This window comes from Grammomys surdaster, unplaced genomic scaffold (assembly GCF_004785775.1).
Source record: "Grammomys surdaster isolate TR1022 unplaced genomic scaffold, NIH_TR_1.0 211, whole genome shotgun sequence".
Classification (NCBI taxonomy): domain Eukaryota; kingdom Metazoa; phylum Chordata; class Mammalia; order Rodentia; family Muridae; genus Grammomys; species Grammomys surdaster.
Window position 1 is genome coordinate 8,517,122 of NW_021604656.1, and position 20,912 is coordinate 8,538,033.

The 20,912-nt window shown below is 43.9% G+C and overlaps 1 protein-coding gene across 2 annotated transcripts in view; it reads left to right on the plus strand.

Moving 5' to 3' along the window:
- The first annotated feature begins 661 nt into the window (after positions 1-661).
- The window catches only part of Naa35 (N(alpha)-acetyltransferase 35, NatC auxiliary subunit), a 57,333-nt gene continuing 37,082 nt past the window's right edge, over positions 662-20,912 (plus strand). The window contains exons 1-6 of one of the 2 annotated variants that reach the window (XM_028772099.1): positions 662-788; positions 1,484-1,612; positions 15,257-15,290; positions 17,637-17,751; positions 18,866-18,940; positions 20,048-20,215. In XM_028772099.1, coding sequence (XP_028627932.1) covers positions 1,489-1,612; positions 15,257-15,290; positions 17,637-17,751; positions 18,866-18,940; positions 20,048-20,215 — 516 coding nt within the window. In that variant the 5' untranslated portion in view covers positions 662-788; positions 1,484-1,488. Of the gene's footprint in view, positions 789-1,080; positions 1,117-1,483; positions 1,613-15,256; positions 15,291-17,636; positions 17,752-18,865; positions 18,941-20,047; positions 20,216-20,912 lie in introns of those variants that run through there. The other variant, XM_028772101.1, reaches the window with a different exon arrangement.

Below are 20,912 nucleotides of genomic sequence, written 5' to 3' on the forward strand. Positions count from 1 at the left end.
CTCTCCTCGTGTGGGCCGGCTCAGACTCAAGCTCCCTCTGGACTCTCCTGGATGTCTCTGACTCTGCTATGCTCTCTTTCATATCCACAATAAACCTTCTCCTCCACCAGACTTAGGGGCAGTCATATCCTTTTTTATTGTTTTTAATCTTCCATTAATCCCGGATCTGGGTTCCTTCTCTAACCTCACCCATACCCATACAAAATCTACTTGATGTCTGATTTATTAAGAAAAAAACTAAAACATCCGAGTTTGGAAGGAAAGTGCTAGCTCGATGTAAATGTTTTATTTTTCTTTCCTTTACAAAGTCCTTGCGTGCTGCATGCAAGACATAGACACGGTCAGTTTGCACAACTACAAAACAGCAATATGGCGGGCGGCTGCCCCACACCCCGGAAGCTCCGCCCCTCCCCTTCACCCTTGAGTCACCTTTCAGAGTTTCCCAGGAAGCCATGCCGGATGAGGCGGGCTGCAAGCCCCCAGGCTCCGCCTCTCTCAAGTCCCGCCCACAGCCTGGTCTCGGCCGGAGGGGAGGAAAATGGATCATGGCTTCCGGTCTCGCGGTGTGCTATAATCCCGCGAGAAGAAAAGACGACCGTCTACCCGGATACGGCGGCCTAGGTGAAGGAGGGGGCGTGGCCGGTGCGCGGAGTCCGGAGAGTCGGGAGGCGGGGGCGCGCGCTCAGGGCGTACGCATGCGTGCACGCGGCCGGCGGGGCGGGGCTGAGAGGGGAGGGGGCGGCGGCGGCGGCGGCTGTGTCGGTGTCGTTATCTTCGTGGCGCGAACGGTGCGTGGTGGCGCGCGGGTGGTCGTGGGAAAGTACCTGGCGTGGCCTGTGTGGGGCCGGCACGACCCTGCAGCCCGCTGTGGCGGATCTCGGGGAGCGGGCACCGGCGGCCGGTTCCTCGCCGCGCCTCGGGTCGGAGCCGGGGGCGCGCGCCGCCAGGCCGGGCCGTGCCCGTGTCGCCTGGGCGACTAGGGCCGCCTGGTGCCGGTTCCCTGCGAGGCACCGCGAGGACCGGTCCCCGCCTCGGCCGCGCTCGCTCCACGGGCCAGGGTCTATGCGGACACGCCTGCACGGCGAGGCCGGGCCCTGGGCTTGCGAAGCCCGTCAGGTGAGGGATGCTCGGCTGCTGCTGAGCGGAGAGGGTGGCTGTGGTTCCCGGAGGCCAGCGTTGACAGCCGGGGTCTCTGGAGTGGAGGCTTGGCTTGGGATACTTGAAGATCTCTGAACTAGTTGGAAGAAGCTGTGAGTCCTGGCAGGTGCGGATCTCGGTGCGTGAGTAGCAGCCTCGATTAACGTGAGGTCTGATTGCACGGAAGCTAGGTGGGCTTTTTTGTTTTTGTTTTGTTTTTGCAGGATTCAAAGGAGTTCTGCCTACAGAGTTTAGGAAGTCTTTGACCCAACACTTGGGGCAGTTTTGCAGCTCCTGTTCCTGCCAGAGCTGTATTCTCTACCTGACACCCGTGTTCACGTTACAGGCATAATGGTTATGAAAGCTTCCGTAGACGATGATGCTTCGGGCTGGGAGCTCAGTGTCCCTGAGAAGATGGAGAAAAGTAGCACAAGCTGGGTGGACATAACCCAGGATTTTGAAGATGCTTGTCGAGGTGAGTTTGAATTTTGGGGATTTTGGTTCAAAGCCTGGGGCAGGATAAATTGTGTTTTCTCAACTTTGGTTTTTTTTTCTTTTTTAAAGCAAGACAACCTTGTGATTTTTATCAGATTTGTAGTAGTTTTGTTTTTGAGAAAGTCTCCCGTTAGCCCAGGCTGACAAGGAGTTTTCTGTTGTGGAGGATGACCTTGAGTTTACTGTTCCTCTTGGATACTGAGATTACAAGCCAGGAGTACAGTGTCAGGCTCAGTGTTGATAGCCATACGTTACTCTGCGTTCTGCTTTTACTTTTGGTCTAAAGCAGATGTATATTGGGAAAACTTTAAATGCAGATGTTGAAGATTTTTTGAAGATTTTTGTTTATGTATTTGTATATTTGTGTGAGGGCGCACACACTTGTGTGCACGTGGATGCCAGAATAAGGCTTTAGATCCCTTGGAGATGTAGTTATAGGCCTTTTCAGGAGTCCTGACTTATGCTGGATTTGAACTCTGATCCTCATGATTGTGTACCAAATGCTCTCTGAGCCATCTTTCTAGCTCTATGACACAGTTTTCTCCTAAAGTCTTCTAACTTCAACAGGTTAGACAATCTGTGACAGCAATCCTACCTGTACAAACACTTTATTGGGTGCAAGAATTTTTGCATGTTTGAGATTTAAAAATGGTCATGTCCTGTCCTAAGATCCTTTGGTGACTTCCATTGGAAGTAGAAGAACACACAGACTCCTTCATCGGTTTCCTAAGCTCTGGTCTCCACTTTCTGTTGACTTCAGTTTTGTCCCATTGCCCTGTCCTTTCCAGTCACTCTTAGCCCATTGAACACCGAGGTGCCTTGCCAGGGCCTTTGTGCACTGTGTTCCCTGCACCTTGAGTTACCCTGTGTCAGACCACCATGTATCACTTTTGTATTTATTTTTTTGGGGGGACGTAGTGGTGCATGCCTTTAATACCAAAATTGGGGACAGGGCGGGTGTGAGTGGGGTGGCACAGAGGCTGGTGAATCTCTTGAATTTGAGAGGCCAGCCTGGCCTAGTGAGTTCTAGGAGAGCTTTTGTACTTTTTACGTATCTTCCTGTTGAAGAGCTCAAAAGGACACCTGTAAGCAGGTGGGTGAAAGTGTATCCTAATTGAGCCACCATGTTTATCATCATAATTGTAGGTGTCTGTTGCTTATTGTCAGCTTGATAATGGCAGAGATCATGTGTGTAACTATAGAATATAGAGCTGTGCATGGCACGTAGAAGGTTCAATGTTTGGTAAAATCTGGATTTAGTAGCACATACTGGTAGTGCCGTTAGTAGTCCTAGATACTTGGGTGTTTGAATCAGGAGGATCACTTGAAGCTGAGAAGTTCAAGACCGTTTTGAGAAATGTAGACTTCCCTCTACAATAAATACTCTCCCCCTTGCCAGCAATAAATGTTTAGAGAAGTGAACATGAGCATGTTTGTAGTTTAAGGGAGTGGCTGAAGGACTAGAGGAAGGAACAAGCAGTAAGCAGCTTGGTTTGCGAGGAGATAAAAGGTCTTGTAGTGAGTGAAGGGATTGGGTATATGGTGCTGGATAGGAAAGGTGAGCCGGGTGGCAGGTGAGGTGGTGAAGACACAAGGCAGAGTGACAAGCTCAGATGTTAAGGCGTTCCTTCCTGATCCATCTGCCTGCCAGCCAGGCCTTTGGGAATAATAAGGTGGTTTGGAATACTGCTCTGAAGGAGAGGGGTGAAGACTTGTCGCAGCACGAGGTAGAAAGGAAGCCAGCTAGGCTAGAAACCATGTGCCTTCTGTCCCTTTGACATTTCGAACTACATGTCCACTTAAAGTTTGTCTCAGTGACATAGTGGAAGAACCCTGGACTGTCTCCCTTGTAAGTCTGCTGCTCGGTGTGTACCAGGAGGGGAGCTGGGTTATGTAGTATTTTTTATGCTCAAATGTTTGGGTTTTTAAATGGTTCACACCTCTCTCTCCCTTTCCCTCTCCCTCTCCCTCCCCCTCTCCCTCTTCCTCTCCCTCTCCCTCTCCCTCTCCCTCTCCCTCTCCCTCTCCCTCTCCCTTTCTCTCTCCCTCCCTCTCTCTTTCTTTCCCTCCCTCCCTCCCTCCCTCCCTCCCTCCCTCCCTCCCTCCCTCCCTCTGTGTGTGTGTGTGTGGGGGGGTGTTAATCTATTTTGGAGGGCTGTTATCATAAACCTAAGTGGGAAAGGGGAAAGTTGTATTGTAAAGGAAACGTCTCATTTCTGTCAGTGAGGGTGAGGAGATGACCCTAGATTGGGGTAAGCCATTTGAGCCAGAGTCCACTGAGAATTTTGTGTTTTGGTGATCCTGAATAATTCTGTTTGGGCACAGAACGGTTTTTAGGTGAGAATCTCCAGTGCTGCTGTTTTGTTGGTTCGAGCTTGTTTTGTGGGCAGTCGGAAAGGTTTTGAGCCTAAGATTGAGAAAGTATTTTTCTTGTTGTTTATAATTTAAAATTAGCATACAGATAACAAGTTTTCTCATCACATTTTCATAGATACTTAATTTTGGTTGATTCTCTTAATGTCACTCCTCTCCCTCTCTCCACCCTTCTCCCTGTACCCCGTATTTTTGTTTGTACTGCCCTGTCACTTAGTCCTGTCACCCTCCACACCTCCTTTCTTCAGAGTCTCTTTCTGCCCTTTCCTGGGTCCTTTGCTAGTCCAAGACCTCCACCTGCTTCCACATGGATACATGTATTGAAGTTAGACTCTGGGACCCCTGTGTGACACAGTACTTGCGGTATTTGTCTGAGCTTGAGTTACTTCACATACTTTAATTTCTACTGTCATCCGGTTTCCTACATACTTCATTTTTCCTTATGGCTGAGGAAATTCCACAGTGTGCATATATCACATTATTTGTTCATCTGTTGGTGGGCATCTAGGCTGCTACCATTCCCTTGCTGTTGTGACTAGAGCACCAGTAAACTCGGGTGGGGGGTTTCTCTAGTGAGATAAGACCTTCCGGTTTTACGCCCACATTCATGCAGAAGGATAGTGTGGTGGTTCTAGGTTGCCTTATTTATTTATTTGTTTATTTGTATTTATGAAAATCTCTGGCTGACTTCCATCGGGCTATGTGGTTTTCAGTTCACCAGCAGTGAACTCGGGGCCCCTGGTTCCTTCCATGCACAGCAGCATTTGTCACCATCGTCCGTCTTCTTGATCGTAGTCAGTCTGACTTGGGCAAAGTGTAGGTGCGGAGTGGTTTTAATGGTGATTAAGGATGCTGACCGGTTCTTGTACCAGTACTGACTACTCGGGTTTCTTTTGAGAATGCCCTGTTCGGTTCATTAGCCCATTTGTTGTTTGACACTTCATTCTTTTGGTAGCTAATTCTTGGGGTTCCTTATTTCTAGATATTAACCCCTGTCTGAAGAATAATAAGCAAGGGTTTTCTCTCCCTCCATCGGCTCTGTTCCCTCTGTCAGTGGTTTCTTTGCCCATTCTGGGGCTCTTTTGTGTGATTGATGTGCTAGTCAGAAAGTCCTTGCCTGTGCCTATATCTGGGCTGTCTGCCCCTAGCAGTTTTAGTGTTGTGTGTTTCCAAGTAAGCTCTTCAGTCTACTTTGAACTGAGTTTTGTACTAGATGAGAGATAAGCATCTAATTTTATTGTTCTGAAATAAATATTTAGTTTTGCCAATATCATAACTGCATAAGTTGCCTTTTTCCAATATGTGTTTTGACACCTTTGTTCAAAAGTTAGGTAGCCACAGCTGCAGCTATGTCAGTTTATTTCTGGGTCCTTTGCTCTGCTCTCTTGGTCTGCCTGTCAGGTTTTTTCCACTCCTGTGCTGTCTTTTCCACTATGGCTCTGTGGTAGGGTTTAAGGTCTGGTATTGTAGTGTTCCACAGTGGTCTTTTTGATGAGACTTGTTGTTTTGTCTTTGGTGGTCTGTTGTGTTTCCATATGAACATTAGGATTGCTTTTTCTAGTTCTGTGACCTAGTGTCATTAGAAATTTAATGAGGATTGCATTGTAGATAACTTTCAGATATGTAGCTTTCACAGTAATTATTCTTAATAGATGTGGTGGTTAGTTTTTGTCAACTAGACACAAACCTAGATTTACTAATTGATGCAGGAGGGCCCAGATCACGAAGGGCAGTTCTATCTCGAGGCAGGTGGGTCTGGGCTGTATAAGAAAAGTAGCTGACTAAAGCAAGCCATTAAGAAGTGTGCCTCCATTGTCTGTACTTCTATTCCTCCAGGTTCCTGCCTTGAGTTCCTGCTATGCCTTCCCTCCATAATAGGCTGTAACCTTAAGCCAGATTGTCTTAGTTAGGGTTTTACTGCTGTGAACAGACACCATGACCAAGGCAACTCTTATAAGGACAACATTTAATTGGGGCTGCCTTACCTGTTCAGAGGTTCAGTCCATTATCATCAAGGCAGGAACATGGCAGTGTCCAGGCAGGCATGGTGCAGGCAGAGCTGAGAGTTCTACATCTTCATCTGAAGGCTGCTAGCAGAAGACTGGCTTCCAGGGAGCTAGGATGAGGATCTTACGGCCCATGCCCACAGCGACACACCTAATGCAACAGGGCCACACTTTCTAATAGTGCCACTCCCTGGCCCCCATAGGCTTGTTCAAATACATGAGTCTATGGGGGCCATACCTAAATATAGCATAATGGAAAATATATTTAGTCCAACTTCTAAAGTCCCCACAGTCTATAGCAGTCTCAACAATGTTAAAAATCTAAAGTTCATAGTCTCTTCTGAGATTCAGTCAGTCACTTAACTGTAATTCCCAAGCAAGACAGGGAACCAGCTGGGCAAAATTCCAAACTATCTCCATGTTTGATGTCAAAGGAGTCTTCAGATCTCCAACTCCTTTTTCATCCTTGTTGACTGCAACAAACTTCTTTCTCCTGACCTGGTTCTACTCCCTGTTAGCAGCCTTCCTCAGCAGATAGCCCATGGCTGTGGCATCTCAATCATCTTGGGGTCTCCAAGGCAACTTCAATGTTACAGCTTCTTGTTCCAGTGTCTGGGATCCACACGTGATCTTCTGGGCTCCTCCAAAGGGCTTTGGTCACATCTCTAGCTCTGCTCTCTGTAGCACTCTAGACTCAGGTTGACTCCATTGCTGCTGCTGTTCTTGGTGGTCACCCCATGATACTGGTATTTCCAATACACTAGGGTCTTCCACTGCAACTAGGCTTCACCAACATCTCATAGGCTCTCTTCATGGTGCCAAGCCTCAAATCCTTTGCATGACCCCTTCAGTCCTGGGCCATCAACCGCAACTGAGGCTGCACCTTCACCAATGGCCTTTCGTGGCCTTTCACAGTGCCAAGCCTCAGCTGCTCTTCATGACCTTTCAAAACCAGTACCACCTGGGTGACTCTTACACATTACCAAGTACAGCTGCAGCATGAGGTACAACCTTGGCTGTCTCTGGAACATCTTTGTGCTCTCAGAAAACACTTGTGAAAAGATTTCACCTTTGTACATATTGGATATTAGCCTCTATCGGATATAGGATTGGTAAAGATCTTTTACCAATCTGTTGGTTGCCATTTTGTCCTATTGAGAGTGTCCTTTGCCTTACAGAAGCTTTGCAGTTTTATGAGGTCTTCTTTGTCGATTCTTGATCTTAGAGCATAAGCCATAGGTGTTCTGTTCAGAAACTTCTTCCCTGTGCCCATGTGTTCCAGGCTTTTCCCCACTTTCTCTTCCATTAGATTCAGTGCATCTGGTTTTATGTGTAGGTCCTTGATCCACTTGGACATGAGTTGGGTAGGATCTTACCCAAAGTCTCACTGCCTTAATTTTTTTTCTCCTTGAACACAAGATTCAGCTTCATGTAACTTCTTGGTACCCCATTAATACTCAGACCATATATTTTATATGTTTCCTTTCTAAGCTTGTTATGCTTGTTTAAAATCTTCTCCATGAGACTTAACCAGAAAACAAAGTCTATGATGGGTGTCAGTCTCTTCACCTTAGCCTCAGGCAGACTCTTGAGACCAGTAGCCCATTCTTCACCAAAATACCACAAAAACATACTCTAGGCCACATTCTGAAATTCTTCTCCACTGAAACCTTTTGGGCTAGGTCTGCACAGTTCAAATTACTCTCAGCAACAAAGTCTTCCATATCCCTACTAGGATAGACCTGTAAGCACAGCTTAAAGCCTTCCACTGCTTTCCAAAGTCCCAAAATCCACATTCCTCCAAACAAAAGCATGGTCAGACCTATCACAGCAATATCTCAGTCCCTGGTACCGATTTCTATCTTAGGGTTTTACTGCTGTGAACAGCCACCATGACCAAGGCAACTCTTATAAGGACAACATTTAATTGGGGCTGGCTTACAGGTTCAGAGGTTCAGTCTGTTATTATCAAGGTAGGAGCATGGCAGCATCCAGGCAGGCATGGTGCAAGAGGAGCTGAGAGTTCTTCATCTGAAGGCTGCTAGCAGAAGACTGGCTTCCAGGAAGTTAGGATGAGGGTCTTAAAGCCCATACCCACAGTGATACACCTACTCCAACAAGGCCACACCTTCTCATATTGCCACTCCCTGGGCCAAGCATATACAAACCATAATACAGATAAACCCTGTTCTTCCCCAAGTTCCTTTTGGTCATTATTTTATCACAGCAATAGAAAGCAAACTGCTGAATATCTGAAAAGATGGGGCGGAGCAGTGAGAGATGGCTCAGTGGTTAAAAGCATTGGGTGCTCTTGTACAGGACCAGGATATGGTTCCAAGTATCCAGATAGTTGCCTACAACATCCATAACTCCAGTTTCAAGGAATATGATATTTCCTCAGGCATTTGTGGGCACCAGGCACATATATGATGTACACATGCATGTGCAGGCAAACACTTAGGCACATTTTTTTAAAAAGAGAAATTTTTTGGTTTTACCCTTTTGGTTTTTTTCTAAGATTTATTTATTTTATGTGTATGTGTGAGTGCTCTGTTTTTATGCACACCAGAAGAGGGAATTAGACCTATTACAGATTGTCATGAGCCACTGTGTGGGTACTGGTAATTAAATTCAGAATCTGCAAGAGCAACTGGTACTCTTAACCACTGAGCCATCATCCCTCCAACTCCATGAAAAGAGTTTACTTAGGGTTTATTATTGTTGTGATAAAACAGTATGACCAAAAGCAACTTTGGCAGATAAGAGTTTCCCAGGTACGCGCGTTTGCCTCACCTGAGGGAAATTGGGGCAGGAGTCTGGACATTAGAAGTAATGCAGAAAACAAGGAGGGGTCTAGCTTACTGGCTTTCTGGGAGTGGGTGGCAGCCCCGGCTTGGCGGGAAAGTCATCTTCCTCCTCCTCCTCCTCCTCCTCCTCTTCTTCTTCCTCTTCCTCCTCTTCCTCCTCCTCCTTGTCTTCTTCCTCCTCCTCCTCCTCCTCCTCCTCCTCCTCCTCCTCTTCCTCCTCCTCCTCCTCCTCCTCCTCCTCCTCCTCCTCCTCCTCCTCTTCTTCTTCTTCTTCTTCTTCTTCTTCTTCTTGGTTCTTCTTGAGCGGTGGGAGAAGAGCATTGGCAGGGGTAAGATTTGGTCTTACAAGATATTTAGGGCTGCTGTATAATAAAAGTTTACTTATCTAAGTTACTATGCTACTGTAGCTGACCTACCTGTCTTCTGTGATCCTCTGAGGCCAGAAACTGCAGCTTCTTGCACTTAGCACCTCATCCTAAAAACAGCAAAGGATTAAGTAAATAGCCTTTGTTCTATCTCAGCAGGAACTTTCATCCTGCTATTGGGAAGTTGCTGGAAGAAAAGACACTTAGAAATGTGGTTATAGCATTTATTACTAAGTTGTTAAAAGTTTTCTATGAAAGCTATCTAAGGGGAAAAGTGGAAAGGTCCTAAGTGGGGAAAAGCAAAACTTCTATCTGGGAAAAGGGAAAAATTTTACTCTATATACTACTTTAAATGGGGAAAGGTAAAAAATTCTACCTCTCCATTGTATCTCTCTATTCTATCTGCTTCTCTTTGTCCTCAGTACTTACACATCTTTCAGAACACATGATTACATGTTACAAAGTTCATCACAAGTTCAAATCATAAATTGAAATAGAAGTTTACAACAGAGAATGTTTACATGCATATCTATTAGGAGTAATTATCTGGCTAAACATTCATCACCTGTCTAGCTCCACAGGTTCACTGAAGGTTTGAAACTATAAGTTATTAGTGAAGTTCTGTATAGATAAACCCAGGCAATATGTTATCTTTTGCCCTAGCACCTATAATAAATCATTAGTTCCCTTTTTATGACCTTTGGTTAATTGTTTTACAACCTCTTGGAATGTGCTCTGAGTAGGAGAAAGTCTCATCACTATCTAAGGGCAGTTACCTGATGACACTTGCGAGACTGGCAGAGTTCTCATTGCAGTTTTGACTATCAGAAAAGGACCTAATAGCAGTCCCGTTATAAAAGAGCTTAATAATAATCATTGGTATAATTTTAGGAATTCTTATAGGATCATCATTAAGACTTAAGAAGTCATCTATTTGTCTATATAGCATTACCACAAGACCATCTTCATGGGTCTGCAGAGATCTGCTCCAAAGGGGTGTGCTATTGCTTAGTGATTGTTACATATGTTTAATAATAATTGGAAAAGCATATCAACATCAGGAATCTCTCCTAAAATAAGTCTCTTACAGCCTTGCTGAATAAGGGCTCACTTGTCACAGATTATATAATAATCCAAGGCAAGCCATTTCAGGATGATCACCTGCTAGTTATTAGCTTGTCCCATTATGGCTCCTGACAGCTTTCTTTTTTCTTTTCTTTCTTTTTGTTTTTGTTTTGTTTTTGTATTTCAAGATAGGGTTTCTCTGTGTAGTCCTGGCTGTCCTAGAACTCGATCTATAGATCTGTAGGCCAGGCTGGTCTTGAACTCAGATCCACCTGCCTCTGCCTTTTGCTTGGATTAAAAGGCAGCCTCAGCCTGCTTTCTTGACAGCGCCCAACGCCAGCTCCCCAGGGTGGGGCTGCCTATCCTTTGCATCTCTGCAGGCCAGTTCTGTCTGTGATGGTTTGACTGTGGATGGGTGATATATCTGAATGCCTGTTTCCAGTTGGTGGATGGTTTAGGGAGGATTAGGAGGTGTGGCCTTGGGAGGAGTTAATAGCACTGGGGTGGGCTTTGAGGTTTCAAAAGCTCAGACCAGGCCCAGTCTTCCTCACTTTCTATGCCTCCATCTTGAGAATAAAATGTAAGTTGTTAGCTATCGCTCCAGTGCTGTGCCTTGTTACCTGCGGCCATGCTTCCATCCTGCCCTGATAGAAATGGACTCTACCTCCCTGGAGCTAAAAGCAAGCTCGAGTTAAATGCTTCTCTCCATAAATTATCTTGGTCGTGGTGTCTGTTGGCTGTTTTAATATTAATATAACACAAACTAGAGTCGCCAGAGAGGAGGGAACTGCAATTGAAAAAGCACCTTCATGAGACCAGGCTTTAGGAAGCCTGTAGGACATTTTCTTAATTAGTGATTGATTGGGGAGAGTCCAGGCCATTTTGGGTGGGGCCACTCCTGGGCTGTATAAGAAAACAGACTAAACAAGCCATGAGGAGCAAGTCAGTAAGCAGCAATCCTCCACGGCCTCTGCATCAGCTCCTGCCTCCAGGTTCCTGCCCTGGGTGAGTTCCTGTCCACACTGCTTTTAAACTATTATATAGAGCTGTGAGTGAAATAAACTGATAGGCAGCCCCACCCTGGGGAGCTGGCATTGGGCGCTGTCAAGAAAGCAGGCTTTTCTTCCCCAAGTTACTTTATGTCATGGTGTTTCTTCAAAGCAGTAGTAACCCTATCTAGGACAGTCTGTCTTCACAGAAATACAACAGTAGCTAAGACATTTCAGTCTTACCTACTGGTCTCTCTTACTTTTCAGAGCTGTTACTGAAAGTGAGTTTATTCATGTTATTCTCTTGATTTGTTGTGTTTTTATTACACTCCTCCTCTTAAGTATTATTCTAGTATGGTTGATTCTTCTCCAGCTTTGTAAATAGCTATTTTTCTCTTCAGCCTAAAGGATTCCTTTAGGTATCTTCTGTAAAGTTGTCTGAGTTGTTATAAATTCCTTCAGTCTGTTTTTATTATACTAAAAAAATTTTATTTCTCCTTTCTTTATGACAGATAGCTTTGTAGGCTATAGTAATTTGAGCTGGTGGTTACTGTTCAGATCTTGAAATTCATCTTTCCAGGATCTCCTGGCTCTTAAAGCCTCATTTGATAAGCCTGCTATTTTGTGGGGCCTGCCTTTGTGTGTGACGTGGTGCTTCTCTCTTGGTGCTTTTAATATAATTCCTTTGCTCTGTATATTTAGAGTTTCAGTGAACATATAAAAGGAGGTCGTTTTCTGGTCTTGTCTTTTTGGTGTTTTAAATGCCTTCTGTATATGGATTGGTGTCTTTTTTCCTAACTGGAAAATTTTACTTGTGGTTCTTTTGAAAGTTCTTTTATGTGTGTGTTTGTATACCTACATGTGTGCATGCACACATACAAATGCCAGAGGAGGCCAGCAGAGAACACTGGGTCTCCTGGGGTTTGATTTGCAGGCATTTGGGAGCTGGGAATAAAATGGTGGTCCTCTGTAAGAGTACACATGAGCTCACAGGCATGTCATAGTATAATATACACAACTATAGTTGTGGGAGGAATTGATTTTCTTCTTCCATCACACGGGGCCTAGGGATGGCAGCAAACACTTTTACCAGCTGAGCCAGCTCACTGGCCTTTTTGGTTTTTCATTGTTAGGATCCTTTTGAAAATATTTTATGTGGGAAGCGGGTGTGGCGGCCATTCCAAAATGGCGCCTGGGATGGTTGCCAAGTCTTATGACTAGCACCTGACTTCCTTATACACCCCTGAAGAGGCACGTCTGCAGGCTATACTGGCAGACTCGCTGCTACGCATTATCAGGCCATCTGATGAGCAACACACTGGACCTATTGAAAGCGCCTGTGTGGTGGTATCTGAGTGGTGCAGGCACAGGGATTTAAGGGCGGACAGAGAGAGGTTCGGGGGCTTGTTGGACATTGTTAAGGTTCCTGAATAAACTGCTTTGAGAAGAACTCCACGTGGTGTCGCTCCTTTCTGCGGGTCGGATCAAGAAGCGACAATTTTACATGTTTCTACAATGAGATTCTTCTGTGTTCAGAAACTGTCTTTCATAATGTCATATATCTCAGAATAATTACTGTACTGTCTTATATTTACTATTTTCAAAGTTTCATTTGTGTTTTTGTGGGGTATGTGTGTGTGTGTGTGTCTGTGTACAGATTGCAGGAATCAGTTTCCCCTTCCCGCCATGTGGGTCCTGTGAATTGAATTCAGGTCATCAGACTTGGCAGCAAATGCCTTTCCTTACTGTCCAGTTTCTCCACTGAGCTTTGGAGCTCAGAGATTGTCTGATGCACTCTGTCGGTGAGCCTGTGTTCAGAGCTTTTGTTTGCTGTCTTGTGGTTTCTGTTCCCACTGTTTCTGAGTGGGTTTTCCTCAGTGTCTGCTGAGCTCCCCGTCACATTCTCCAGCACCTTCCTCACTTGATTCTGCCGTTTGTGCCTTTGGACATTCTTACCATCATCTTTCCATTCTCTGGGGTTTCATCTAGCTCATTCTTAGTGGGCACCATTGCTGTAGGACTGGAGTTTTGGAGGAGCTCTGTTAAACCTGTGAATGTTATAATTAAGTCAGAAAGAGAAGAAGGGATAAGGATGAAGGAAAGTGCGTGTGAGCTGGGTAGTAAGTTTTTCCCTGTACACTGGGTTGTGAGGCCTAAGAACAGCTCAAATATTGAGTAAGCCACAAACAAGAAAACCATGAGACACATGTGATCTGGACCAGCAGGTTGTTCTTTAGTGACAGGGGTCTGAGATGAGAAGATGAAATAGGATTAGAAAATAGAGTAGATAGGAAAGTTGGACTTAAGTACAGCATCTGATGCACAGTTTCCAGGGGAACAGTGGGGCATAATCAGCAGGAATGTAATCAAGCAGTGTGACCAGAGAGGACACAGGATATCTCTGTTAAGTGTGTCACGTAGCTAGAGCTCCTGGAGACTAATAACCACACCCCTCCAAGAGTGGGAAAGAATTCCCAGGATTGAAAACCATAGCTGCACTAAAGCTCTGGCTCCAGTGTGTTCCTGGTTTTAGATAAGGAACCAAATTCCTTCTCATATATCAGGGCTTCAGGAAAAGTCCTGGCCTGGCCTGGCCCTCAGTACACATGCAAGAGTGGAGCTGAAGCCCTAGAGGATAAGAAATGAAAAGGTACTTAAGGGGCGTGGGTTTGCGCCAGGCAGTGGTGTCGCACGCCTATAATCCCAGCACTTGGGAGGCAGATGCAGGCGGATTTCTGAGTTCGAGGCCAGCCTGGTTTACAGAGTGAGTTCCGGGACAGCCAGGGCTACACAGAGAAACCCTGTCTCAAAAAACCAAAAAAAAAAAAAAGAAGAAGAAGAAGAAAAAAGAAAAAAAGGAGTGGGTTTGCAGGCACAGCTGCGCTGATGAGAGAGGTAAGGTTCTTGGATCCCTCCAGCCCCAGAGGCTCACTGGGGCAGAGTGAGGGAGCAGGAATGGTAGCCTCCTTGTTCCCTGTGCTCCTGCAGTGTGGGAGCGGAGGCTTGTGGGTCCTTTCTGATAGTTCCTTTAGAGTCCTTCACACCACCGTGGCTGCTTCTGGTCACTGTTACTGTAGGTACGAGGAACCGCGCTTCCTTTGTAATTACTCGGCGCTTCCTTTGTAATTACTGCTTTTTCCCTGAAGTTTCTACTTCATCCATACCCACCCTACCCCACCAGCATTCTTCACTACTCACCTGGGATATTCCAGAATAAAAAATAAAGGTAGCATTTAAGCTTATTAACATGTTCTCGAGGTGGGTCCTGCCTTCTTTCTAAATATTGAAAGCACTTGGCTGCCTTAGAAGCATTGTTAGAGTCCTGCTCTGCGGTTTCACAGGTTTGGGATGCTATATGAAGGTTGGACTTAGGCCATCTCTGGTTTGTTTTAAAACTGTAGTTGGAAGATTTTTGTCTGTTGCCCCCCACCCCTATTTGCCTCTCTGATGTGATCTCTCCCTCCCTTCTGTTGTACTGGGATGGAGCCCTAGTGCATGCTGGGTGATTGCTTTACCACTGACCTTCATCTCCAGCCCATGAATGCAGTGTGGATTAGCAGTTTACTCTAAGTGTTTTGAACATTTAAGTAAAACTGAGTGTTCAAGTCTGGTTTTGACATTGTTCCTGTAACAGCAGAGGTTACATGATGACCCCGTGTGCTTTAGAAACCAGAGAAGTAGAAGTTGTTTCTGTGGGAAAGTTCACACAGTGCAATGAAATACGCTAGTAACTTTAAAAATGATTTTTAAATTTGTAATCCTTACTGGAATATTAAGATTGTTGTTTGCTTGTTAATTTTCAGTCCTGTGGTTTTTCTTTTTTCTTTTTCTTTTCTTTTTTTTTTTTTTTTTTTTTTTCCCACTTCATAGTGTTCCTGAAAGCATCACCGTGGTAATTGAGTAGCTAGCCAATCCTTAGAAAACTATTTTTAAAGCAATCCAAGCGTGTTTCTTCTTAGTCTTGACACTGAAACCTAATTGTGTTCTTAACATAACTTTTCTCTCTCTGATTCCTTTAGAACTGAAGTTGGGGGAGCTCCTTCATGATAAACTGTGAGTATTGCTGTAGTAATAGTGTCAGACTTTCATCTTTTTCCTCGGGTAGAATATTCTTTGAAGTCCAAGTAAATTCATGTTTCAAATGAGTTATAAGTACAGTTTTTACTTCAGTTTGGGTGAGCTATCTTGAGTCACTGATCTGGTTAAGATATGAAGCATCAAACTGTCAAGACCCTTTTCATGAAGATGGACGTACTGAATGTGGGGTTTTTAAGAAGGCTGTCAGTTGTCTAGTGTGGTAGACTCACCAATGACTTAATGCTGGTCTGGAATACAGTTGAAGATCTCCAAGTGAACCAAAGGGAAGGAAATCCTGGCCTGTATTTCTACCTCACTGTGCTGCTGCAGACACACTGTGGCTGGGCTCCTTCCTAGTTAGGACAACAAAATCTTGAATTAGCAAGTGAATAAATTTACACAGTATTTGCTGGAGGGACGAGGAGAGGCTGAAATCTGCTCTTAAAGCCTTAGTGTGTTAAGAATTCTACAGAAAGCTTTGAAACTCCCTAGCTGGATCCAGAGTTTCATCTGTAAGTGAGTCAACTTGAGACCAGAGCAGAATTCCAGCAGAGTTAGAATTCCAGCAGCGTACTTAGTCAGCCAACTTGCTCGTCCGTGTGAGAACTTAGGCTCTTTCTACAGTTGCTTTTTTATAGCTTTTTAGATTTTGAAAGCGGTTTTGTTTGCTTCTTTTACAGGTTTAGAGCTTTAATCTGATTTTTTTAAACATTTGGATTTTTCCATGGGATGAGTGGCTTTTCTCAAAAGCATTGACTATAGTTTCCATGAGTGTGAAATTCCTTTTGCTTTATTTTCCATAGAACCTGTTCATAGAGCTTTCTACTAGTCTGTTTGTTCTAGAATGTATTTGTTCATTCTCACAGCAGTCCTTGGAAGTTCATGAAGCCATATTATTCTATATTGGTTTTGTTGACAGAACTCTTGCATTCTTGAGGACTTTCCTATTTGACTTGAGGTCCTCATTAAAAACTAATATTTTAGTTAGTACTCTTAGGTTCTGGTCAGCAGGAGCATTGTCTTTACTGGACTGTAGGCAAGTTGCCAGAGTGTCTTTTGTATTTTGTTTTTGTATTTGTTTTTGTTTTTCAAGACAGGTTTACTCTGTGTAGCCCTGGCTGTTCTAGAACTCACCCTGTAGAACTCAGAGATCCGCCTGCCTCGGCGTCTGGAGTGCTGGGATTAAAAGTGTGCCTGTACTGCCCAGCTTGCCACCAGAGCTTAAACCGAGTGTAACACTAGCATCATGGTGGAGCTTGTCTTCATGAAGTTGATTTGGTTCTTTTAGAACTTGGACTTGAACACAAGCTCTTCACCACTGTGTCCCACCCTCAGGCCTTGAAGCTCTCTCCTCTGTTTTACATCTTTCTGTTGCTTTTTAGTGTATGTGCTGCCGTAGTGGACGAAGAGAAATGATTTACCACGATGCGCTGCTTGTCAGTTTGATCAGTTTAGATAAGCTCCTTTTCCTCTGCCATCCGTCAGTCCGTCCATCTCTTGAAGCATATCTCAGTTCTTTCTAATCCGTGTTCAGTGTGTGATAACTGTCTTTGTCCATGGAGAACATCCAGAAGTTCTGGATTGTTTTGCCTTATGTAATTACTAAAATGTTGGACTATGTAAATCAATTATCTTACCATTAAAGCCATGAAGAAATGGAGCCGGAAAAGGGAAGATAGCTCAGTTGGTAAAGTGTTTGCTTTGTAAACATGAGGACCTGGGTTTAATCTTCAGCTAGCTGTAAAACCCCTGCATGAATTTGAAATCTCAAAATGGGGAGGCAGAGACAAGAGCATCACTGTGGTTGCTGGCTGGCCAGCCAACTTTGTTGGTGAGCTCCAGGCCAAGGAGAGAGGTCTCTCAGAAGCAGTCAGTCACACACATGCAGGCAAGCTTGCATGCATTTACAAATGTGCATAAACATGTTTGGATATGCAAGCACTAATACATACAAAAAACATACATGGAAAATGAAAAAGTTTACATATAACATTCTGAAAGTCAAAATTATTTAAGGAATGTCATTTGTCAGGAATTGATCTGTTTCCTCCACAAGCGGTTGATCCATGTCCTGTTGAGAGAAATATCATGATAATTTAATTTTTTTCTTCCGAAGAGCATGTAAAATAATTTGTAATTTGTATAGCGAGTTAGTGAGTTTCGTGCTAACTGATGATTAATTGAAACAGAAGTTTTAGCAAATTATACACATAATACAAATAAATGCATGGGATACTGTAGTTGCTAAAAGTACTGAGATAATGTTTGTATAATTGTAGAAATCTGGGTTCAAAAGTGGCTTGTGGGTTCATGTGTTTGTAGGTTTGGTCTTTTTGAAGCCATGTCTGCTATTGAAATGATGGATCCCAAGATGGATGCCGGTATGATCGGAAACCAAGTGAATAGAAAAGTTCTCAATTTTGAACAAGCTATCAAGGTAGTTATTGTATTTTTTGTGTGTCTCTGGCTTTTAAGAAAATACCTATATTTAATGTTAAAATGTGCTTAATACCAAAATTAGAAAAGCTGTTCAACTGTATTGTTTACAAGTGTCTCAGACATAAGAATTAGCATCTAAAGCAGGCATGATGGAACATTCCTGCTGTCCCAGCACTTGGGAGTGAGGGAGGAGGATCAGAAGAGCAGTCTCAGTTATAAGTGACTCTGAGCCATGCTGGGACTCATGAGACCTTGTTTTGTTTTGTTAGACTATTTAGTTATCAGTCTCAACTAAAACCTAGAAATTAATGATGTGAAGTCCTCATTATAAACTTGCTCTAAGTTATCCATTTGTGTATTTGAATTCATTTTGAAGGTATTTGAGTTTATATTCAGGGTGGTTAACTCAGATTACATTTTCTGCCATTGTATACTGAGATGCTGAGTTAGGAGAACTGCTGTGGGGTCCAAGCTACAGAGTGTGGCTGTTTCAGACAACAGAAAATTAAAACAAAGTAAATGAAATAAATAAACAAAACTGATTTTGAGCCAATAGGTAGCATATGCCTGTCATTCCAACCGGGGCAGTATAATTTCAACTGTGCTTTAGAAGTGCTTACTAATTTGACCTCCCTCCCTCCCTCCCTTTCTTCCTCCTCTCTTTTCTTCCTTCCTTGAGACAAAGTCTCCTGTAATCTACATTGGAACTTAACTTGCTTTGTCGCTCATTAAGACCTTAAACTCCTCTTCCTCCTGACTCCAAAAGTGCTGGCCTTTTATAGACTTGAGAAACACCATATTTAGGGAGCTTGGCTTTTTTATCATAAAGACTTTTATTGTTTCAAATTAGACTTTGATTTTTCTTACTCAAGATTTATGACATAAGTTAGTAAAGACTTATTTAAGATATATGGTTTCTTCAATTATGTACCAGAATAAAGCTTGACAGAGTGCACATGTCTCAGTGATGGGTCTTATCAGATATATAAGTTAGTATTTTCTTTGGATTATTATTATTTTTTAATAAGTACCTAATTTTAAACTTGGAAACACAACTGTACATACAGCTTTTTTTCCCTCTAACTTTCTGTTATTTGCACTCTCCTTTTTAGGATGGCACCATTAAAATTAAAGACCTCAGCCTGCCTGAACTGATAGGAATAATGGATACCTGTTTCTGCTGTTTGGTAAGAAATTAAAGAAGACTGTTGGCTGATTAAACTGTGGCCTACCTGATTGCTTAAATTAAGGTGTGTGCACCATGGTGAATATGAAACAGTGCAGTGCCAGCGCTCTCTCAGAAAGCAGACACAAGACCCGTAGGCTAAGGAGCCTCAGGGAACCATGCTTCAGCTTCTGACTGGCACTGCCATACATATGTGTTCTGCTAACACAGTGCTTTGTTTTTATGAGGAGAAGATTATAGCCATTATCCAAAATACTCTTGTTTTGTTTTCCAGTTATCAAGAAATTGTACTTAGGGTTCCATGATGAGCACAGATGAAGCAGAGGACGTGTGGAAGGCTTAGGAGCTGGTTGCTGCTCTAGGAGAGGTTGTCAGGACCTGGCTGTCCTCTGCTACAGAGTATCCTAGTGATTTACCTGCACTGGATGCATATCTTTTCAAGGCAGGGTTGTTTAGTTGTAAAAAAAAAATTCTGGCCTTTTGTAAGATTTGTTGGTACGTCATTGGGCACACACGGTAATGGAGTGTCAGCAGCACATGCACACTAGCTGAGACAGAGACTGTTCATAGTAGAGGGTCCAGCACTTTATTATAGTGCCTAAGGTGACTTTGCTGACACAGGCACAGCCAGAGTCTTGTCTACCTAGAAAAGATTTCTGTATTTCCTTTAGCAATATACTATTCCTGAAGGAGTCGGAAGGGCCAGGAAGGGTTGCTGGGAATAGATTTCATTGTGGAATTGTTGGCTTTCGAATGCTACATAGTTTTTCTACTTTAATTAGACACTAAGATGTTGTAGACTGGAACATTAGGCTTAAGAACGCTTCTGACAGAAGGCTAGGCACTTACAGTGCAGGTGGAGCACTATAGTTTGAACTATATTGTAGAGCACTAGCTTCGTGTTTCCTGTTTCAGAGTGTTGGGAGACTCACCCTATATAGACTTCTTGAAAATTGTAGCTAGTGAAAGCAAGTTCTTAGTCCTGTCTTCTGTGACCTCCTTTTTAATGATCTTTCGATCTTATGACTGATTGTACTTAAATGAATGTAGGACTCACTGGCTCAGTTTAGACTTTGCAGACCCTGTGTATACCACCCTCTCTCAACAGATCACATGGCTGGAAGGCCACTCCTTGGCACAGACAGTGTTTACGTGCCTTTACATTCACAATCCAGACTTCATAGAGGATCCTGCCATGAAAGCTTTTGCTCTGGGAATCTTGAAGATCTGTGACATTGCAAGGGAAAAAGTAAACAAAGCTGCTGTTTTTGAAGAGGTAAAGAAATCTGGAAGCTCATCGGCCATCTTACTGTGTCCAAGACAAATGATTTGGGATGCGTGTTTTGGCCCATGTGTATAACTAAGGAATAGTTATTTTAAAAATTGCTTTTGCCCTGAGTGGCTCTGCAGTCCATCCTCAGAACACAGAAGCAGAAAGGGCAGCCTGGGCTATACAGTGAGCTGTTGGAGGTGAATGTTGCCACCTCTGGTGGTGCACACTTGTCTGTTCCAACTGTGAGGAAGCTAAAACAAGGGGCTCTCGAAGCTGTTGTAAATACTGACAGCGTAGCAGCTATGTTGTGCGACTCTCCTCAGGAAAGCTTTGATACTCTTCTGCACTCACAAATCCTGTTCACATTCAGTCTGTCTGTCACTGCTTTCCGGCTACGTGACATAAAAGAGAAGGTCAGGAAACAGCAATGTGCAATGTATAGTAGACAGGTTTTTTCTCCTGTCTGGCCTGAGTATCCCAAGGAAGTGGCAGGGCAAGCTTTCTTGTAAGAAATTCGGGTGTGGAGAGAGAACTGCTGGACTCCAAGTACTGTACTGTACTTTATTTCTGTACTGTATGTGCTGTGTGTCATGTGCTTCTGTACTGTATGTGCTGTGTCATGTGCTTCTGTACTGTATGTGCTGTGTGTCATGTGCTTCTGTACTGTATGTGCTGTGTGTCATTGCTTCTGTACTGTATG